At 39.7% G+C, this 23,969-nt stretch overlaps 1 protein-coding gene across 1 annotated transcript in view; it reads left to right on the plus strand.

Moving 5' to 3' along the window:
- SCTR (secretin receptor) overlaps positions 1–23,969 on the plus strand; it is a 152,921-nt gene that overhangs the window by 21,353 nt on the left and 107,599 nt on the right. Inside the window, exon 2 of the mRNA XM_075530259.1 lies at positions 22,444–22,564. Coding sequence (XP_075386374.1) covers positions 22,444–22,564 — 121 coding nt within the window. The remainder of the gene's footprint in view (positions 1–22,443; positions 22,565–23,969) is intronic.

Consider the following 23,969-nt stretch of genomic DNA (forward strand, 5'->3'; position numbering starts at 1 on the left):
TGAGCCTGCCTCAATCTGATGAGTTGTAGAGAAGCATTCCCAAGCTTCTGTGGCCCACCCATCCCCTACCAGAACTCATGTGCTCCTAGCTGCCCACCTTGACATCCAGTCAGAACTCACAGCTACCTGACAAGGCTAAGGGAAGTGTTCCCAGTTCCTAGCCCCCTGAGCCAACCCTTGGCCAGGACCACACCAACTTGCAAAGTGGTGTGGGAACATTGCCGCATTCCCTGCCACCACCCACTCCCTCAATCCAGCACCAACCCGCTAAGCATTAGGCAAACTGGCCACTCCTGCCTGAGCCATAGACATACAACAATGTATCTGAGACCAACAACAACAAACCAATAAAAAGTACTTCAGATCATGTGGAAGAAGCTACAGTGGCTCAAATAAGTGACCAAAATACAGAGTTAAAAACTCTTACTGAAAAATGACTTGGTGGGAATCTACCTGATGAGACATTATTTGATAAGGAATTCTGAAGAATGCCAAATAGATACATTCTAGAACTTTGAAGAAGGTTGGTAATTTGCTAATAAAAAATAGAAAGTTGCACCAAAGACCATCAAGTAGAAATGCAGATACTAACTACTGTGATTTTGGTGGTGATGGTAGTGGAGGGAGACAGACACTGAAAAAGTAAAGGAGTTGAATTGAATCACTGCAAGGCAGAGCTAGAGAGTTTGAAGGCAAATTTCACATTATTAATCTGGTAGAATACCAATCGGACAAAAGAAAAAAGTATCAGAAGAAAATCCAGTAATTCCACCAAGAGGAATAACAACAGAACAGGAAGACCAAAAATGCTTAGACAATATGGTCAACAAGTTATTGATAGAAATCTTCCCAAATGTCATGGAGGATGAGATGATAGGGAACCCGGTAGGACAGACCTCTAAAGAAAATCACCACCATGTGTCTTACTCAAACTTTCTAAACCAAAGACAAGGAATGAATCTTGACAGACAGACAGACAGACAGACAGACACACACACACACACACACACACACGGTAACAAAAACGGAATATTTTCAAAGCTATGTATTCAATTTTATTTTTTACAAAACAACTGTGTCAAATCTGCGATTCCATTCTTGGAAAGATTTTTCAAACTCATCTGTTTGGAGGCTGACAGCTCCTCCCTTGTGTTTTTTTCTTCACCTCTTCTAAGTCATCAAATCATTGTCCTTTAATGTCTCTTTTCATTAGAAGAAATGAAGTCACCTGGAGCAAGGTCAGGTGAGTGAGGTATATGGGGCAAGAAAGGTCTGCTGTTTTTCTGCTCAGAACTGGCACACTGAGATGACTGCATGAGCAGGTGAATTGTCATGGTGGCAAAAACAGTCCCTCATCTAACACAAATCAGGCCTTTTTGGTCGCACACTGTTATTCAGTCTTTTCAGAATCTCAAAATAGAAAGCTTGATTAACAGTCTGACCTGGTGGAACAAACTCCACATACACTATCCCCCTCACATAAAAAAATAATAATAATAAATAAATAAATTAGCATTGTTTTGATCTTTGATTTCACTTGATGAGCATTTTGGGGGTGTGGTGACAATGGCCCTTCGGGTCTTCAAATCAAGCAGTAGACAAATGTGTAAAAGGAGCAATAACAGGGAGGCACACTTAAGAATAGCAAACCAGTTTAGGTCACGAGGTTGTCATGTGCGCAAGGACAAAGTGAAGATCGCTTAGAAAAGGAGGAAGCGAGGTAATTGATGATGTTATTGTGGAGATTTCAATCAATCAATGAAGACTAAATGTATGAATGTTGCATTTAAAACTGATCCACTGGTGAATCCACCCAATCACAATAACATTTAAAAAATAATTTAAGAAAAAAATTATTATTAAAAAAATGTATATCATGACAAAATAGGATTCATACCACATAAGCAAGGGTGGTATAACTGTAGAAAATTAATCAACATAACCTACCACATAAATAAAACAAAGGAAAACAACCAACTGATCACCTCAATTGGTGCAGAAAAGGTATCTGATATCCTTTTTGTTTAAGACTCTCAGCAAAATAGGAATAGTTGGGAATTGAAGGCATATATACAAAACCTATAACCAACCTTTTTTTTTCAGTGGGGAGAAAGACTGACAGTATTCCCTGAGAAAGGGGTCCAGGAAAGGTGGTCCTTTACTGGCACTCTTGTTCAATATGGGTCTGGAAAGTGTAGTTATAACAACATGACAAGAAAGGGAAACACAGGCATCCCAATTGGTAAGGAAAAAGTAAAACTATCCCTATCCATAGATGACATGACCCTACACATAGAAAGGCCAGAAATTCTACAATAAAGCTACAAGAAATAATAAAAGAATCCGACAAAGTGGGTGGATACAAGATTAACATAAGTGGTGCTGGCGAAACTGGATATCCATTGATAGAAAATGAAACAGGATCTGTCCTTCATGCCATGTACAAAAGATAACTCAAGTTGTTTCAAAGACCTAAACGTTAAGACGTAAAATATACAGATCATTGATCAGAAATTAGGGAAAAATCTCTGGGTCCTTAATTTTTAGCATAAATTGTCTATCAAACCACTAAAAATTCACAAACTGCAAAAGATAAATTAGACAACTGGGATCTCCTAAAATTAAATATTTGTGTCCATCAAAAGTCTTGTCCAAAAGAATAAAAAGAGAACTTTGAGACTCTGGAAAAATTTTGGCAAATGACATATCTGACCTCCCCGAAAATAAGCCCTTCCCCAAGCTACCATAACTTTGGACTCTGGACTCTGCACCTCCCCACAGCTCACTGTTGGTCGCAGCATAGCCGGAGCACACAGGAAGTGTGAGGTCTCTTTTAATAAAAAAATAATGAATGTGTACCATATTCTTCTTCATGGAAAAATGAGATATCCCCTAAAAATAAGACACTGTCTTATTTTCGGGGAAACAGGGTAGTTACTGGCCTTGGGAGCTAGGTACAATAGTTTTGAGGGACATCTAAGTCAAACGGCACAACATAGTCAATAAAGACAATGTTCTAGATTTGACTTTGTTGACTTGAGACTTAAAAGTAGCCATCTAAGATAAAAATATTGGTCTTTTCCTTTTAGAACAATGGAGAAAACAAAGACTTGAGGAAATAATTAGTTCAAAGAACCAATGGACCACATGGCCTCCAAAAGTCTGAGACCAGAAGAATTAGATGGTGCCTGGCTACCCCTATCAACTGTTCTCATTAGGATTACAGTAGCTGGTCCTAGATAGAGTGAGAGAAAAACATGCAAAAAATTCAAATTCATAAAACAGACTAGGCATAATAGTCTGACAGAGACTGATGGACTCCCCAGGACCATGGCCTTTTAAACACCCTTCAAACTCAGAACTGAACCTTCTCCCCAAGACCATTAACTATGTCTATACCATTGAACCTATGGTCTATAAAGGAAAAAATAGCACCCACGAGTAAGGTAACCAGATTTTAACATTGGTAAAGCGGGACACCATTGACTAAGGGGGTGGGGTGGGGGGAGCATCTTGATTAAAATATTCATCTATATGGAGCAAGAAAAATTTTCATAGGACTCAAAATAGTATTGTAATATTTAAAAAATTTCAACATAAGTGCAATTTACAAATATAACACATTAAAATTACGTATAGCATTATTTTATTCTTTGGCATCTTTCTCATTTGAGTGAAATTTTTTAGTAGATTGCTGTCATTGTTTAAAAGGTCATGAAATTTTCACAAGAAGTTGTTAAATTATATTTCACACATAAAATGACTTTCAAAATCTAAACCCTTAATTGTGATCTTTTTGACGTCCGCACTTTATTTACCATAGAAAAAATGCATTCAGTCGAAGCATTAGTTCCTGCTAAGGACAGTGCGTATTCCACAATTTTTATTGCATTAGTGTATGGAACATGGTTTGCTTCAAAATAATGAAATATTTCTAACTATTTGTTCTCTATTGTGATTTCAGCTAATGCCCAAGATTTAACCTTTTCCTTATCAATATGTTTTTAATAATGACACCTCATTAAAAAGATCATTTTCGGAAATATTACTATATGGGAAATTTTGAGTAATATGACCGAATGATTTTTGCACATCATTCCAATTAAGTTCTTGTTTTAATGTAACCCAATGAAAATGTTCAATATCATTGTAATGTACCATCCACTCTTCTAAATAATCTATGCAGTTACTACAGAACTTTTTAACATTGATTCATGATTTCTGAACGATTTATTGCACCTTTTTCTCCTAGCTGGCTTATACTATTACGGATAGTTAACGGAAGAAAATTATTTTCTAACCACTCTTGACACTGAAATTTTAAACTATTCACTTCATTTGCTACTTCGATTACCGACATTTTGTCATCTTCAATAAGTTTTAAAGCATTTGAAAAAGAGCTGCTTGATTGTATACAAACTCAAGCCAACTTTTTGAAGATTCTTTTTCAAAAAACTCTTCCAAAATTCGAGGACATTCATCCTGTGATAGAAAGTAGGATTTCAAAGGATCGTAGATTTTCAAAATTCTTTCAACAGTTGGCAAAAAAGCTAACCAGCTGCATTTTACTGTATCCAAGTATTTTCTGATATTCGACTTCCGCAGTTTCACAAAATTCTTTAAGCATTTCAACATGCATAGTGTATCTATAGAAATAGGAATATATTTCAATAACATTTTTCCACATCTACGGGCAACAAATCAGCAGCTGTTTGAATGGTGTTATATATTATGTACATTCTCTTCCCATTTTCCTGCCGTTCCCTAGCTTGTCGCACATTCTTTCCAAAAATCGGGACTTTTTTAAGACGCCATGGGACGCGGGACAAATTGTTCAAAAGCGAGACTGTCCAGCCCAAAGCGGGACGCCTGGTCACCGTACCCATGAGGAACTCCCCAGAACCATCAATCATACAGACTAACAGGCAGCATGTTCCCAAAATTGAAACCCAGAAGGCAAGAAGGACCAGGAAAACTGAGCAGATGGAGATTTCGGACCCAGGGCAGAAGTGGAGAGAAGGATGACACATATTGAGAGGATTCCAACTTAAATCATAAACTAATCTGTGTATAAATTGTTGAACGGAAAACTAATGTGCCTTGTAAATATTCATGTAAACCAAATAAACTGTCTTTTAAAATTAGATGATAGGCACTGGTTGGCCAATAGTCAACCAATATGAATCCCAGAAAAACAGAACAGAAAAATGAAAGGGAGGTAATAATTTATACATAAAACACAAAGTCCACATGAGGGAGGGGGGAGCGAGGAGGGAGGAGGAAAAAAAAGAGGACCTGATGCAAAGGGCTTAAGTGGAGAGCAAATGCTCTGAGAATGATTGGGGCAGGGAATGTGCAGATGTGCTTTATACAATTGATGTATGTATATGTATGGAATGTGATAAGAGTTGTATGAGCCCCTAATAAAATGTTCAAAAATAAACAAAAAAACACAAAGTCCCCAAAATAAAGTATGCTACACTAACCTATAAAGGCCTATGGAATTTCCAAATAATTAAAAAATTTAAAAACTACTCCCTCAAGGAATTAAAAAAAACAAACAAAAACAACAACAACAAATCCTAAATATTTCTAAAGAGAACACAAAAAAAGCATCTATAAAATATTTGGAATCAGAGTTAGATTTTTCAACAACACTGGAAAAGAAGGATCAATGCCTCAAATATTGGAAGGAAAATGATTTTTAACCTAGAATTCTCCACACGTTATTGATTTGATAATTAACCAAATTCTTGAAATTAATTATCTTGCAAGGATCCTCAAAGATTACTCTCTCTGGATTCTATCTGGAAGTTACTGGAGAACGTGCTTCAGCAAAACAAGAGGGTAAATGAAAAAGACTCAGTATCCAGGAAACAACTTTAATCAAGAGAAATGGGGAGAACTCAAAATTCACAGCCATGAGTTGTATCGATTCAGATTGGAGCAAGAGGAAGGAGAACTGTGGGAGAGAGATATCGAGAGGAAAAACAAATAGAACTGTTAGTAGATGTATAACAGAGTTGCCGGAACACTTGGAAAATTAGCCATATGTACATAGAAAGCTAAGCAAATGCAAAAGCGAAGCAATGATGACTTCATAAAGAAAACATTGTGTAAGAAGAGAGGAAGAATCATTATACATAATACAGCAAGGAACAAACGTTTCACAGTCAAAGTAAATCATTACAAATACAGAGCATTCATTTAACTAAAAATTAAAGAGAAGTATGGAAGAAATACGTATATGTAGGAATATATTTCTTTTAAAAGTTGTCATAAAGCAAGGATTTCCAACCTAATGTTTTTAATGTATAATATAATAATAACACCAGTTAGATCATGTTGTACAGCCATTAACATTGTTGCCAATTTTCCACAATTATCATCAGAAACTTAATTATTCCTAAATAATGTCTCCCATTCTCACCCCCACTTCCCAGGTAGTCACTAATAAACTTTGGTCTCTCTCTTATTTGCCTAATTCTAGCTATTTTGTGTGAGGGAGAAAATACAATATTTGTTCATTTGTGATTGACTTATTTAATCCAGCATAATATTTTAAAGGTTCATCCATGATTTATTATATATCAGAATTTCATTTTCCTTTCTGACTATGTAATATTCCATATCTTTACCACCTGGTCAAGAAATAGCATCATGATAGGTGGAGGAGAACAGAACGAAGTTTTCAAGAATTTCATTTTACTTGGGTCCACAGTCAATGCTATGGGAGCTATGTACAAATATGCTGGATACAATTGAAGTATGGAAGGTTATCAGAGCTGTAAGAACCCCCAATAAAATGATTTTTTTAAAAGAGAAAGAAGTGACACACACTGCATCGAGAAAATCTGCTATAAAAATTATGTGTGTGTGTGTGTGTGAGTGTGTGTGTGTGTGTGTGTGTGTGTGTGTGTGTCTGAGAAAGCACTGTGAGGACTAAGGTCTGCCTAACTCAAGGCATGGTAATTTTCGTTGCTTCATATGCATGCAAAAGCTAGGCAATGAATGTGGAAACCAAAAGAGAATTGATTTTCATTGGTGAAGACTATTTATTGACTATGCCCCAGACTTCTAGAAGAAGGAACCAATCTGTCTTGGAAGAAATACAGTCAGAATGTAAGTTAGAAGTGAGCATTGTGAGACTCTATCTAGTTCTCCTGTAGTGTTGCCCAATAGTAACGTCATGCAAAAGTATATCCATAGCAGAAAATGACAACTGGAACGTAGACTGCGATACAGTCTCAGTACAGAACCTCTGCATCACCTTGCTGCCCTATCACAGTCATGCTCATTTCCTTTTCACCTGCCTCCTTGTGTAATTCCTGGCAGCGATTTATCTGGTGTCTATTTCCATAATGTGAGCATCTCAGGAATGTGATATCATTTTAATTATATGCTAAGTAAATTTTTAGGAAAATGTTTTTGCAGTATTATTCTGTAGACATTCTCATATATTGTTATGTTTTAATAATTTGCTCTCTTTTTTTAACATTTTGTTAGGGACTCATACAACTCTTAACACAATCCTCTCTTTTAGTACTGAGTAGGATTCTAATGGCATGGTTACATCACAGTTTGTTGAATCATTTACCAACTGAAAGACATCTCAGTTATTTCTATTTGGGACTACTATGAATAAAAATGTTACATGCATATTTGTGTACATGTTTTTGCATGAAAACAAGTTTTTCTTTTTCTAGGAGCGTGCTCAGGAGTGAGATTACTGGATCATACCCTAGTTGTTTATTTAATGCTTTTACAAATGGCCTCTTTTCCAGAATGCTTATAAATGTTTACATTCCCACCAGCAATATATAAATGATCCAGTTTCTCTACATCTTTTCCAGGTTTTGGTTTGGTCACTACTTCTCATTTTAGAAGCAAAATGATTACACATTGTGGTTCTAATTTGCATGTATCTCATAACTAATGAGGCTAAATATCTTTGTATATACTTATTTGTCTATATTCTTCTATGAAATGTGTTTTCAGGTCTTTTCCCCATGTTCTAACTGGACATTTTATCTAATTTTTAAATTGTTGAATCTTTAGACTTCTGTGTGTGTTTTAGATATTAATCCTTTCTTGAATATGTGGCTTACAAATATTTTCTCCCAGACTGTAGTTTGTCTCCTTATCACCTCAACAGGGTCTTTGTCAGAGAAAGAGTTTTTTGCTTTTATGAAATCCAATTTATTCTTTTATGTATGACACCTTTGTGTAAGGTCTAAGAATTCTTTGCCTAACTCGAACTCTAGAACCTAAAGCTTTTCTTCTATGCTTCTTTCTGGAAGTTTTATATTTTTCATTTAAGTTCATGATGCCTTTGAATCAACTTTTTGTGAGCATTCGATGTCCATTTTGTTGCCTCTGCATGTCTTATTGCTACAATATTTATTGTACAACAGTCTTTCTTCTTTCTAAATGGCTTTCCTCCATCAATACTACCCTTACTTACAATAGCTATATAATTAGTCTTGAAATTAGGTAGACTGATTCCTCACACTTTTCCCTTCTTTTTAAACAAGCCTCTGGGCATTGGGAGATGTCAGACAGTGTAATATATGACAAAATAATAGTAATATATGAATGATGACGGGTGCATGAGGTAGGGGGGAGTGGGGAGGGAAGGGGAAATGAGCAGCAGATATTAAGGGTTCAAGTAGAAGGCAAATGTTTTGAGAATGATGATGGCAACAAATGTACATGTCTTCTCGACACAATGGATATATTTATGGATTGAGATAAGAATCGTACGAGCCCCACAACAAATGATTTTAAAAATAAAATAAAATAAACAAGCTTCTGTGATCATGGATGGCTGCAGATAAGTTCTCTCAGTGAGCGGTTTCCCAGAGGTCTGTTGGACCACTTAGAACCAAAACACATTGAGGATGTACAAAGATGGTGGCCTGGGACTAACATGCGCTTACTACATTAGTTCCCACCTTAATTTATTCCGACATGTATTTTAAATCTGATAGGCATGGCTCTGCTGCTGTGAATGATTATTATTGAAACTTTCCCCCTCTCACCATCCCCCATTGTTTGTGGTCATAGTACCGAGTCACTTAACAGCTCAATCTGTGCAAGTCAACAATTCATGTATTGCAGTTGATAGCTCCTTGTCTCAACAGCATCTTAAATTCTCTACCATTGGCTAAATTAATGACACTATCAATAGAATTACCTTAGGCTCCATGCAGATAATGGATAATATTCTTTTTAATTAATACATCATTTTATTGGGGGTCCTCATGGCTCTTATAACATTCCACACATAAATTGTATCAAACACATTTGTACATATGTTGCCATCCTCACTTTCAAAACATTTTCTTTCTGCTTAAGCTCTTGATACTGGCTCCTCTTTTTCCCCCTCCCTCCCACCCTCCCATTCTCATGGAATCTTGATAAATTATTATTGTTTTCATATCTTAAACCATCTGCTGGCTCTCTTCACCCACATTTCTGTTGTTCATCCCGTGTGTGTGTGTGAATACATCGACCATTGTAGCCTGTTCCCGTTTCTCCCCTGTCTCTCCCTACCGTTCCCCTAACCTTCTGGTATCACTACTCTCATTACTGTTCCTTAGAGGTTTATCTGTCCTGAATTCCGTGTGTCAAGAGCTCTATCTGTATCAGTGTATGTGCTCCTGTCTAGCTGAATTTTTAAGGTAGAACTGGGGTCGTGATAGTGGGAGGGAGGAAGCTTTAAAAAACTAGGAGAATGTTGTGTGTTCTGTCGATGCTATGCTGCACCCTGGCTGACTTGAGTTCCTCCTTGTGATCTTTCTGTGAGGGAATGTCCAATTGTCTACAGATGGGCTTTGGGTCTCCACTCTGACCCCCATAATTTGCATCAATATATTTATTTGTTTAGGGTCTTCTGATGCCTACCTGATACCTGATCCTGTCAACACCTCATGATCACACAGGCTGGTGTGCTTCTTCCACGTGGGCTTTGTTTCTCCCCTGCAAGATGGCCACTTGTTTATCTTCAAATCATTAAAAAAATTTTTATTGGGGGCTCGTACAACTCTTATCACAATCCATACATACATTCATTGTGTCAAGCACATTTGTACATATGTTGCCATCATTGTTTTCAAAGCATTGTCTTTCTACTTGAGCCTTTCCCCCCTCCTTCCCCCTTCCTTCCTCCCTCACGAACCATTGATAATTTATAAATTATTATTATTTTCTCATGTTTTGCATTGTTTGATGTCTCCCCCACCCTTGTCTATTGTCCATCCCCCTGGGAGGGGGTTATAAGTAGGCCATTGTTATCAATTCCCCCTTTCTCCCCCCACTTTTTCCTTAACCTTCTGGTATGGTTACTCTCATTATTAGTCCTGAGGGGTTTATCTAACCTATATTCCCTGTGTTTCCAGCTCTTATCTGTACATGCTCTGGTCTAGCCATATTTGTAAAGTAGAATTAGGGTCATGATAGTAGGGGAGGGAGGAAGCATTAAAGAACCAGAGGAAAGCCATATGTTTCATCGGTGCTACATTGCACCCTGACTGAACTGTCTTTCCCATGACCCTTCTGTAAGGAGATGTCCAATTGCTAAGAGATTGACTTTGGGTCTCCACTCCGCACTACCCACCCCTCATTTATATTATGATTTTTTTTGCTCTGGGTCTTTGTTGCCTGATAACTGATCTCATCGACACCTCATGATCACACAGGCTGGTGTGCTTCTTCCATGTGGGCTTTGCTGCATCTACGCTAGATGGCTGCTTGTTTGCCTTCAAGTCTTTAAGACCCCAGATGCTATATCTTTTAGGAGCCAGGCACCATCAGCTTTCTTCACCACATTTGCTTATGCACCCATTTGGACTCCAATAATCTTCTCAGGAAGATGAGCATCAAGGAATGCCAGGTTATTAGAACAAAGTGTTCTTGTGTTGAGGAAGTACTTGAGTAGAGACCCAATGCCCATCTGCTACCTTAATAGTTAACATTTAAATATGTGAATATCTACCTATATCCCTATCATTATACATGAATACATTTACATATGTGCAAGCCTATATTTATACCTCTATAAATATCTTTTGCCTCCTAGTTCTTCCCTCTATTTCTTTTTACTCTTGTCTCACTATCATGTTCGACCTTCATTCGGCTCTCAGTACTTTCTCTCGGCTACCCTGAACTTGATCAAACCCCAGCATGCATTTTATGCTCTCCTCACCATTGATAATGTTCTTTAACATAAAATGACAATGATGTCTTTAAGTTGAATCAGAGCTATACGTGAGCTATAGCTAAATGAATGGATTTTGACTTGCACTTAATTCTAGCCCCAATCTAAAACAATTGGTTTGTATGACATGGCCCTGCCTGATACCCGCCCTCATGATGTGAGCTCTGAAGATATAGGTGCTATAGTATGGTGTGGTGAAACAAACAGATGGTACCCAGCTATCAGAAGATGGCCTCTGGGGTCTTAAAGGCTTGTCTTCAAACAAACAACCATCTACCTGAGGCACCAGCTAAGTCCATGTAAAAGAAGCATACTGGCCGGTGTGATCCCAGGATTGTAAATAACAAAATACAAATCCGAAGGAGGAATACCAGAGATTAAATTGTGAACTTGCAAACACTTTCAGTTATCAGTGGGAGCACAAAATCCATTTGCAAGGTCCACACATGGATCAAACCTCTGGTGAACCCCCTCTGACCATAGTGGAGGGATATTATTCCCTGTGTTATCAGACAGCATTGTAAAGTCTATTATGGCCAAAGTAGTCATGTAAAAATGTAATATCTTATCATTTGATCTCCTTTGGGCTCATTCTAAAGTTGCTTGCATTTTTACAATCAATACAACTATTATTCAAATTTCTGCACCAACCGCAAAAGCTAGTGATGAAGAAACTGAAGACTTCTACCCACTTACCCGGTCTGAAATTGATCTGTTGACAGAGATAATGTAGAAGCTCAATATCCACAGCTAAAACCAGCTTAGCGGCTGAGTGTGAGACAGACCATCAATTGCTCGTATGTAAGTTCAGGTTAAAGCTGAACAACATTAAAATAGGTCCAGGAGAGCCACAGTATGACCTTGAGTATATCCTACTGGATTTTAGAGAACATGTCAAGAATAGATTTGACTCATTGGACACTAATGACAGAAGATCAGATAAGCTGTGGGAAAGTATCAATAATATTGAAGAAGAAGGCCAAAAGTCATTAAAAGGACAGGGAAGATCAAAGTAGGTTTTAGAGGAGCCTGAAATTGCCCTTAATCATGTAGTAGCTAAAGCAAGTGGAAGAAACGGTGAAGTAAAAGAACTGAACAGAGTATTTCAAAGGGCAACCCAAGAAGACAAAGTACAATATGATCATGAAATTTGCAAAGATCTAGAGTTCGAAAACCAAAAAGGAAGAACACGCTTAGTATATTTGAAACTCAAAGTAGTCCGGGGGGAAATGGACACCTCAAGTATTGAAAGATTCTGTAGACAAAATATTGAATGATGTAGAAAGCATCAAAGGATGATGGAAAGAATATACAGTCACTGTACCTAAAAGATCTAGTCAACATTCCACGATTTTAGGAGGTAGCACATGAGCAAGAACCGATGGTGCTGAAGGAAGAATTTCATGCTGCCCTGAAAGCATTATCAAAAAACAGGCTCCAATAACTGATGGAATACTTACCGAGATGTTTCAACCAACTGGCAAAGCACTGGCAACACTCACTTGACTATGCAAGCAAATTTGGAAGATCGCTAGCTATTTGGCCACCTGATTGGAGGAGATTCATATTGGAAGAGATACCTGTTCCCAAGAAAGGTGACCCAACAGAATGGTTCCTTGACCATATGCCAGGGGAGGTTGGGGAAGGTTGGGAAAGCTAATAACAATGAGCACAAGAAGGAAGAAAATGTTTTCAAATTGATTGTGGGGATGATTGTTACAACTCTTCTTAAGGTGATTGGACTGTTGAATTGTGATCTGGATGTCAATAAAAGTTACACCTGTATTTGTGACAAAAGGGCCAGCAAAGTTGCACTGGGAATCCCCCCCCTGCCCCTCATCACCACAATGCATCCACTAATTTTTTGAGGCCACTGTATGAGAATTTCATTGAGAAACTTTACCCATCCGCCCTACAGCCCAGACTGCATTTTGTTAACTAAACTCTAGGAACGCCTCAAGGATGCCCAAACTGCTACTTTGTCATTGCGCTAAGTAGTGTAGTGAAGAATTTTGGTGGGGAAGGTTTAGGGGGATGGAAACATTGTCTTCAGAAATGTGTAGCCATAGGTGAAGAGTATGCAGAAAACGAGAGCTTCACATTTTGATATCTTCATTTATTGAAAGCTTATATGATGTTGTAGCAATATTTTAGTCAACCCTGTATTGTTTCTCGACATATTTGCATCTATTTCTTTTGCCCTAGTTTATTTCATTGTGATTGGAAAACACACTCGGTGTGATTTCCATTCTTTTAACAAAGCAAAACTTGATGCCTTGTACAATGGAATAGAACTGCTCCACAGTATTCCCAAGGCTATAAATTTTTATTAAAAAAAAAACTGCCCACATGGAAGAAGCACACCAGCCTGTGTGATCACAAGGTGTCGAAGGGATCAGGTATCAAACATCAAAGAACAAAAAAGTTATCATCAAACATCAAACACCAAAAAAATTATCATAGTGAATGCGGGGGAGAAGTGAAAAGTGGAGACCCAAAGCCCATTTGTAGGCCACTGAACATCCCCTTACAGAAGGGTCTCAGGGAGGAGACGAGCCAGTCAGGTTGTGATGTAACAATGATGAAAAATACAACTTTCCTCTAGTTCCTAAATGCTCCCCCACTATCATGATCCCAATTCTACCTTACAAATCTGGCTAGACCAGAGGATGTACACTGATACAGATAGGAACTGGAAACAGGAAATCCAGGGCAGATGATCCCTTCAGGACAAGTGGTGTGAGTGGCAATACTGGGAGGGTGGAGGGAGGGTGGGTTGGAAAGGGGAACTGATTACAAGGATCTACAAGTGTCCTCCTCCCTGGGGGATGGACAACAGAAGAGTAGGTGAAGGGAGTCATCGGACAGGGCAAGATATGACAAAATAATAATTTATAAATTATCAAGGGTTCATGAGGGAGGGAGGAACAAGGAGGGAGGGTAAAAAATGAGGAGCTGATGCCAGGTGTTTAGGTGGAGAGCAAATATTTTGAGAATGATGAGGGCAATGAATATACAAATGTGCTTGACACAATTGATGTATCTATGGATGGTGATAAGAGTTTTATGAGCCCCTAAGAAAACGATTAAACAAAAAAACAAACAAAAACAAAAAAACCTGCCACATCTTTCTCCCATGGAGCAGCTACTGGGTTCCATCTGCTGACATTTTGGTTAGGACCACACACACATTCATGCTCTTTGTTACTCACCAGAGACAGCATAAAGGTACCATAAAATAAGAGTGAAGAAATAGAAGATGTATGGGAACTTTTAGTCCAGAGGATGAATGGACCACAGTGAACCTCAGCCTCCAGGACTCTGAGACCAGAAGAAGTAGATGGTGCCCAGCTACCACTGCTAATTACTCTGAGAGGGATCACAAAAGAGGGTCTTGACTGGAGTGGGAGAACAAAACCCAAAATCATAAAATAGACCAGGCTTACCGGTCTCATGGAGACTTGTGGAATCCTAAGACTCTGGCCCTTAGCGACTCTTCTCTCCTGGAACTGTGCTCGCTCCTCTGACTCCGGTTTCTGCCAAATGACATGCAGGCTTGGAGGGGAAGAAAAACATCCAAGAGGTATACGACTGTACAAAATTAGGACAGCACTTTCCTATGGATAAAAATGCTTGAACATAGCAAAGGACAGGAAAGAAGGTTGAATAATGAAGGTAAAACACAGGGAGGGTGGAAGTGGGAAAAGTGCTGGTATATCTTGGGGACTATATAAATTGTTGAATGGAAAACCAATTTACTCTGTAGAATTTTAAATCATAATAAAAAGTGTTTTTTAAAATCACTGTGTCATCAGGCCCTATCAATTTTCTTATCCTTGATTTATGGCCTTAAATTCTCAATTTATGATACGGTGTTGTTGTTACATATTCTCTGGGTCCAACCACTGTTGTTGAGTTGATTTTGACTCACAGTGTCCCTGCAGGGCAGTTTGTTTCTAAGACTTCAAACCTTTACCATGGCAGAAAACCTCATCTTTCTTTGATGAAGTGATAGAGAGGCTGGTGGATTCAGGTTAGGAGCCCAGCATGTAATTCATTTAAAATGTATACTGGGTTTCTAAATATCAGTTAGGTCCTGCTCATTGATGGTAGTGTTAACTTCTCTCTGATTTTGTCTATCCATTTTTGAGAAAGAGGTCTTTATGGCTCAAGGTAAAATTGTAGATTTGTCTGTTTCTCCTTCTATCAGTTTTGCTTCCCACATTTCACAGTTCCATTGCTTGATACAGGCACATTTAGGGTTCATATGTCCTTTCCCCTCAAATTTGAATATATATTTTTTGTGAGTCAGTGAGTTAGTGAGTGAGTGAGAGTTCAAATTTGAATATTTTATGAAATAAAATTTTCCATGATTTTGTAGAAAAACCTTTTTAAAAAAAGTATTAGGTCTTACATGGAATAAGGACAAGCCAACTACACAGGCATATCATCTAGATGAGGGATACCATTAGCCAAGGTCATAGTGGAGTTCAAGGGTTTGCAGAGATACAAAGTTTTTAAAAGGACATAGGAGGTAAAAAAAAAAATCCCCAAAACTTGGTTGGCAGAAGATCAATACATCATAGTTACTGGTAGGACTTCCAAATCATGTCCACGACATACCCCCATGCTTGGGACATGCACATTACGTTAGACAGAGAAGCTTACAAGTCCAGGGGCTTCCTCAAGGCTGTCAGGGCATGACTTATGACTAGATGACCCCCAGTATAGTGATCTCCATTAAAGACGCACCTTGATAAGCCCCTACGGGAGATTGCCTTTCTCTGCCTTATTGATAGTGAATGAATACCTTCAGTTGGGAGGGTGGATCTATTGACTGGGGTGGGTCAATTGTTTCTAGGGGCTCAATATCCTCCTCTTCTGGATCATCAGCCCATATATTCCCATCCCATGTTTCAGGGTCCCAACTTTTCCCAATCAATGCCCCCACTTTGGTATCAGACACTGCTCTAGATCTGCAATTCAGCTGTCGTTGTAATTCAGCCACTCGCATAATGAGACTCTGGACCTGGTTCTCAGCAATGTCAGCTCTTTTACTAGAGGAGAGAAGGCTCTCCTTTGTAGCACAGATGGAAGCTTTCAAATCTGTTAGTCTGCACCTGAGGTGTGCTTCTGAGGCTCTGAGACCATCCCTCTCCTTAATCACACTTTCCATTGTAAGAAGGACCAGCCAACCAGCTTCCCTGTACTTGTCATCCTGACAAAACTCCTGGAAAATATCAAAGGTACGATCCTGGAAAATATCATAACTCCTGGAAAATATCAAAGGTACGATTACTTAGAGCCTCTCCTTCTACCAGCACCTCATCTATTGGTGGTGCTTCTGTAGGTATTAGCTTTGCTATTTCACACCATGGATTACTCAGAGTAGCAGGCTTATCCATGTTTTGGGGTATAAAATTAGCAGTATTAGTGCTGTTAAGACTAATCAGGCTGGAGAGCCAATTTAAGAAGCTCATATTTATGATTTTATTTCTCTAGAAACACTTCTGGTATCAAATGTGTTGGACAGGGTTCTCTAGAGAAACACAACCACAATGCGAATAATTTTTAATATATGTATACAGATAGATATATGTATAACATAAGATATAAACAGTTAATTAAATTATAAAGCAGTACAAATGGCTCAGTGTAACTCACCCTGTTGAGACAGTTGTGACACTGGCAGTCTTTCAAGTCTTGAGGGCTGCTGGGTCGTCCTCTGTAGAGCAATTCAGGCTATTGGGACACAGGCAGCAAACACCAACCGTCAGCCAGATGACAGGGTCCGACAGTGTCCAGCTCAAGAGATGTAAATTCCAATGGTGTGGCAAAACAAATCTCAAAGGAATCTCAAGTTACTGCGACACAGTCCACGGGTTAGGTGTCTCACAGGGAGTGTAACTTGCAAATTAAGGCACAGAACAAGCAAGGCAGCCGCACACTGGCCTGATGATCAAAGAGCAAGAGGCAAAAAAGGCAAGGCTCACCAAGCCATTTATCTCTCTGCCCTTCAATTAATCCCACGTGTGTTTATCGGCCAGGTTGGCACAATAAACTAACTACCTCAGGGAGATTGCCCTTCTCTGGGCTAGTCAAAGAGTATAGGAAATCCACTTTCTGATGCACTCTACCGGAGGGCAAGAACATTCACATTCCTGGTCAGGGGAAGTTCGCCACAGACTTAATCCCTGTGGAAACTCTGAAATGGATTTTGGACTTTCACTGTCATCCATAGCCTTCTGCAAACAAAGTACTCAAAATTTAATACACTTCCCTCCTCTAATCATGGATTTTATTATTAACAATCCTTGGATCACACAGGCTGGTGTGTTCCTTCTTTGTGGACTTAGATGATACCTCACTTAGATAAATGGCGTGTTTTAAGATAATCTTTTAGGACCCCAGATGCTATTCTTTCTGATAGTCGTGCACTAACTGACTTCTTCACTACATGATCCCTTTTCATGGGGGCAAGTGTTGAATAGGGCTGAATAATAAGAACTAATTGTTCTTAGATTAGGCCTTACAACTAAGTGCAAGTTCAAAATAACTTCATGTATTTTGAACTCGATTCTACTTTAGAGGCAACATTATTAGCTTCTTGAGAAATAATATACGTAGATAACTTCTATGAGACATTTGGCAATTCTAATAATAATAACAATCTAGCCAGTGCTATAGAATTTAAGATACTATTGAGAATAGGAAAACATAAATTTATAGGAAAGCTTTTAGACCAAAATACATGGAACGTTCACTTATACAGATTAAAAACCAAAGTGACTAATCACTGCTTAGTAAATCAACGAGGGTTAAACACCAGGTAAAAATTGCATATGTCTTTTGAGTGGATTGATGTTTGTATCACTTCCAGGAGCTTATTGTAGATCTAAGGAAAGTGGCTCCTTGACCATCTCCACCTTCCCCCATTTATTGCAATGTTATTAGCCCAATTATGAAGTTTTTCTTTTCTTCATATTGAATTGTAATCCATGATGAAGACTGTCACCTTCGATCTTCATCAGTGAGCATGCCCAGTCCTCTTATCTTTCAGCAAGCAAGGCTGTGTCTTTTGTATACCATATGTTGTTCCTGAGGCTTCTAATTCTAATACTTCAATCTTCTTATTATCTAGATCCTCAGATTATTTGCTCAGCATATAGGTTGAACATATATCATGAACAGATACAACCTTGATGCACATTTTTGTGATTTTAATTCAGGCACTATTTCCATCTGTTGTGATGATGGCTTCTTGGTCTGGAGTATAGCTTCCCAAACTCACTTGACCTAATGCCTCCTTTTCAGAAAAAAATTACTCAATGCCCCCCTGGGATTAAAAACTTTTGTCCTGCCCTAACATATCATCACGGGACTGGTAGGTGCAATTTTACAGCGATAATAAGTAAATATTATAGTAAGGTCCTAGAGAGCATGAGAAATAGAAGAAATATTGAAATAATCGAGTTAGACACATTTCATGGTAGTATGCTCACCTCAGCCCTGCTTGGTGGTCCACGTGGAGAGAGGAGGAAGGGAAGGCTGACAAGGGGAAAGGGAACAGAGAAGTGAGGACAGAAGAGGAGAGGGGGAACTGATGAGAGGTCAAGGTAGGAGGAGGAGAGAAGGAGAGAGAGAGAGAGAGAGAGAGAGAGAGAGAGAGAGAGAGAGAGAGAGCGAGCTTTATTAACCCTGGCCTATATACCTTTGGGGAAAGTACAGGTAAAGACATCCATCACAGGAAGGGGTAGCACTATAGGTTATACGGCAATGAGAGGAGGACAATCTAGGGATTTACACTCAATAGGAAGAGGAGGGATTGTGGATATACATGTGACAAGATGGGTGGATCCTAGATTCAGGATGGCAGATTAATTTTGGATGTCACTGAGTTTGTTCTGTTCTTTGGATCTCCATAGGAACCATTATCAGTAGGGTGTGAACCCCACCTACAGGAACCAAGCTAATGGTATGAAGCCTTAGCCTATTGTCCCCAGCAGCAGGGAGCAGGTCCACCTGTGGTGGATGCTACAGCAGTCTGTCATCTGACTGGCCAAGGGCAGTAACTGTCACCATTAGCTGCAAACAGTGTCCTAAGTCTAACATACTTGGGAGAAATCTTTCTGTTTCCCACACTTAATCCAGGATGAAATGTAGGTATTTGATTTTGTAGCACCCCTAGATTGTTCCAGTGCCTCCCCAGGGGGTGGTATCACCCACTTTAGGAAACACTGGTTTACAAATTCCACATTAGCAGAATGAAGTGTTCTGCAATTTTCATTCTTCTCAAGGCTACCATTAGTTTGTTTTGATCCGTAGAGTTGAATGCCATTTCATGGTAAAACACAAACAAACATTTCTCATATTTTCTGCTTTCAGTCAAGATTCAACTGACATTCACAATGATAGCCCTCATTCCACATCCTGTTCTGGATCTGGTTTGAATTTCTGGTGACTTCCTGTTGATGTCTTGCTGCAATCCGTCTTTGAATGATATTCCCTTAAAATTTGCTTGCATGTGATATTGATATTGATTGATGAGTTCTGCATTCTGTTGGATCACCTTTCTTTGCAGTGGGTACAAATAGGGATTTCTTCCAGTCACTACATTTCTTGGTATTGACTTGTGAATGCTTTGGGCGCTGCATCAGTTTATTGAAATATTTCAGTGAGTATCCTGACGGTCCTGGGGCGTTGTTATTCCCTAAAGCCTTTATTGCAGCTTAGACTTCTTCCTTAAGCATCATCAATTTTGAATCATGTCCTACTGTGAGATCTCTCTGGAGATAGGGTTGTACCTCGGTCCTCGGCTCTGCGCGAGAAAGAATTCACACTGAAACCTGGTTCCTGATCCAAGTGAGTTTTATGAGCGTTAGAAGAAGTTTCAGGTTTACATGGCACCTATAGGACTCCTCCCGACCATGCAGCCTGGCAGAAACTGCTCAGCATCACGTAGACCAAGTTTTCCTTCCCTGCGACTCTATATTAGATGTCTCTCTCTCCCTTTGGGCTCCTGTCTTTTCAAGGATTCCACGGGGAGGCGTGGTGGATGACCCCAGATCGACCCCATTGGCTGAATTGAATTCACCTGGCCCAGGTGAGCCGATCCAGGTTTAGCGCCCACTCATGCCAACCTGCGGGAAACCTGAGCCTCTGAGCATGTGCAGTGCGCCGCTCTTTGTTCCCGTTTGGCTCTCTGGGCATGCGTTAACGGACATTCCCATCCCTGCGCGAATCTGCCTAAAACTACCTCTTGCAATGGTTGACTATCTACCCACTCTTTTTGGTACAGTGGCTCTGTGTATTACTCCCATCTTCTTTTGATGCTTCCAACAGTGTTCAATATGTTGCCTATAGACTCTTTCAATATTGCATCGATACCTCATGATCACACAGGCTGGTGTGCTTTGTCTATGTGGACTTTGTTGCTTCTCAGCTTGATGGCCGCTTGTTTATCTCCAAGCCTTTAAGACCCAAGATGCTATATCGTTTGGTAGCTGGGCACCATCAGCTTTCTTCACCACATTTGCTTATGCACCCATTTTATCTTCAGTGTTTGTGTTGGGAAAGTGAGCATCACGGAATGCCAGGTTTTTGAACAAAGTGTTCTTGCGTTGAGGGAGTACTTGAGTAGAGTACTTGAGGGAGTACTTGAGTAGAGATACAATGTCCATTTGCTGCCTTGTTATTAACATATCAATATATGTACATAGATTATTTCCTCTATCATTATATATAAATATATTTACATATATGCATGCCTGTAATTAGACCTCTATCAATGTCCTTTGCTTCCTAGCTCTTTCCTCTATTTCCTTTTACTTTTCTCTTTTCCCACTATCATGTTTGTTCTTCATTTGTGTTTCAGTAATTCCTTTCAGTTACGTTGTCCTTGATCAAGCCCTACTAGGCATCCTATGCCCTCCTCGCCATCAATTTTAGATCACTTGTTGTTCCCTTGTCCCTGGGTTTGTTGACACCCACTTCCTTTTCCAACCTCCCTCTCCTGTGTTCTTCCAGATTGTTTATCCCACCTATCTTATATAGATAGATATGCAGAGACACTAATAAGCTCCAAAACAAGGCAGAGCCAAATAAAACAATAACAACAACAAAAATAAAAACAACAAAAACCAATGACAAGAAAAAGAAAAAGCCTATAAATAGTTCCACATCTGTTTATTGACCATTCAGTGTGTTTTCTTGTTGAGTCTGATGGGGTGCCATGCCCTGGCACCAAAGTCTACTTTTGGTATTTCCTGGGCACTTCATTGCTTTGCCCTACTTGCTTCTCTGTTGTATGCCCTTAGCGTTTCACCCCAGTGTGGTGGAGTCAGATCAGGCGCAATTCCTGCACTGTGCCTCCAGTGTTGTGCCTCATAGTGATATGGGTCAGTGAGGGACACCTTGTCTTGTGGTGGGGCCAGCCCTGGGTCCTCTCTGTACATTGGGTGTTCTGAGAAGGAATATGATCCTCGGGGATTGGTCGGCCAGGATGTCATCACTGCTTTTTAGGGATGCGTAGTACTCCACTGTATGTATGTACCACAGTTTTTTTTAATCCATCTATCTGTTGATAGAAATTTGGGCTGTTTCTAGCTCCTTTTGATTGTGAACTGTGCTGACATGATCATTGGAGCGCAGATGGAGCTTGACTCTACTTAGAAGTAACAGCTCTTCATCATTTTTTGAGGGCCTTCCAACTGCATGGTCTCATCTTCTGGTAGTATAGTTTACATTCCTGTGCTGTTATTCATAAGGTTTTCAGTGGCTATTCTTCAAGGAGTGGATGGCCTATTCCTTTGTCCTCATCTGTAGATTTCAAAGAACTTCTCTGAATCAATACTGACCTTTCAAAGGCTAAGGTGTCAGCTTGGAAAAGTTGGAGTGGGATAAATTAAGTCTCACAAACTGATAGTAAGATGCATAGAAAGCAAAATGTTCACTGGACTTGGGAACCTTGATAAACTTAGGGTAAATTTTGCACTAGACAATCTGTAGACTCTTTAATCATGCCGCAGTTCCCATTATTTTCTGAATTCTCTCCAAGTAAGGACTGTCTACACATCTCTGCAGATGAAGAGTCCCTTGCAGACAAAAGCTTTACTTTCCTCACTTTGAGTCCCCTTTGACTAGCACCGTAATTGCTTATTGGAAGTTCTCATATGGTAAAACTGAGTAAGTGGAAATGATGAACATTCTCACTTTTGGACTTGTAGGTTGGAAGCCTTCCCCGACTGTGTGATGTGCTCCAGGTGCTGTGGGCAGAACGAGACCAGTGCCTGCAGGATCTCGCCAGGGAACGGACAGAAGGCCTGGTCGTGGAGCAGCCAATACCAGGTATGTGACCACCTTATCCCAACGACCACTCTTGGACTTGTATCAGCTCCAGTGCCACTGGATCAAGGAAATCTTCTGTCCGTCAGTAGAATGAGCATGTTGGTAGCTGTGCCAGTTTCATGTAGCCGGATCTTTAGTAATGGGGGTCATTGAATGACTGTGGGGACCGTCTACATACTCTAACAAAGCCAGATCATGACATGCATCCTTCTCTCTGGGAATGTAGATGTAGCCAATGTTTTCTTACTGACAGCTTTCTGTATGATGACTTCATCGAGGTAAGGGGTCAAGGAGAATTATTTTGTGTATCACGTTCACTGAAGTTTTTGGGTGGAGCCAACAGCTAAGTGATTGGCAGCTAAGTGAATTACTGGAGACCCAAACACACTCAAAGCCACCTTGGAAAAAAAGACCTGGTGATATATGTTGGGAAGAATCAACCACTGAAAAGCCTATGGCATATAGTTGTACTCTGACACACATTCAATTGCAATGGGCTGGTCTGGCTTGACAGCAAATGCTTTACTGTCACCTTTGATGAGGGAAGTAGGAATGGCAGTGTGAGGTTAGGAAAACTTGGGATTTAATACTGGCTGACACCAACAGGCTGTAAGATCATGGACAAATTATTTAACCCTCTTAGCCTCAGGTCCTTACTATACAGAATGGAGGTAATACTGCCTGCTTCAGGAGTGTATTGACAAATGAGATCAACGATGGGAAAATGCTCAGAACTACTATTAATAACCAACCATCTAAATAACAATTTAGTGTTTAACTATTCATTATCTTTCTACCCTTTCTTAATATTGCATCTTTGCACTCCTGATCTAAGAATAAGGAGTGGTGGAGCTTACAAAAAAAGAATGTAGGTTTTTACATTAGACTGTAATTCTGATTGTTACTAAATATACCTTGGCTTCAGCTTCCGCATCTATTTTATGAGGTTGGTGTGAAACTGAACATTCGTTCAACATGTATAGTCCCTACGTACGCATGAGAATAAAGGACATGATGGTGAGACTAGGACTGTGGACCGCACTGCTATCACGTAAGGATGTGTTTTTACTGTATATGGTAGAGGCTTGACAGGCTGGCTTCACCAAATAGGAGTTTGTCCTCACACCTTATGAAAGTCCAGCCCTGGTGCAAAGTCCCAAGATGCCATCAGACTCAAGAGGCCTTCTAGTGCCTTTCTGCTTAATGTTCCTCTTTGGTCCTCGTGGTAGTAAGAGGACTGCTGCCTCCCAGAGAGTACGGTGCCCGGCCTCTGCCAGGAGGAAGGAGAGGCGGAAACTTGAGCTCAACCAGGAAGCGATATGTTCCTGGAATTCTGCAGGTGGTTCTACAGATACCTCCTTATCTGGAACTTGATGGCGTGGCCACCCATGGTGGGAGTAGAGAC

Source organism: Tenrec ecaudatus, chromosome 13, assembly GCF_050624435.1.
Source record: "Tenrec ecaudatus isolate mTenEca1 chromosome 13, mTenEca1.hap1, whole genome shotgun sequence".
Lineage (NCBI taxonomy): Eukaryota > Metazoa > Chordata > Mammalia > Afrosoricida > Tenrecidae > Tenrec > Tenrec ecaudatus.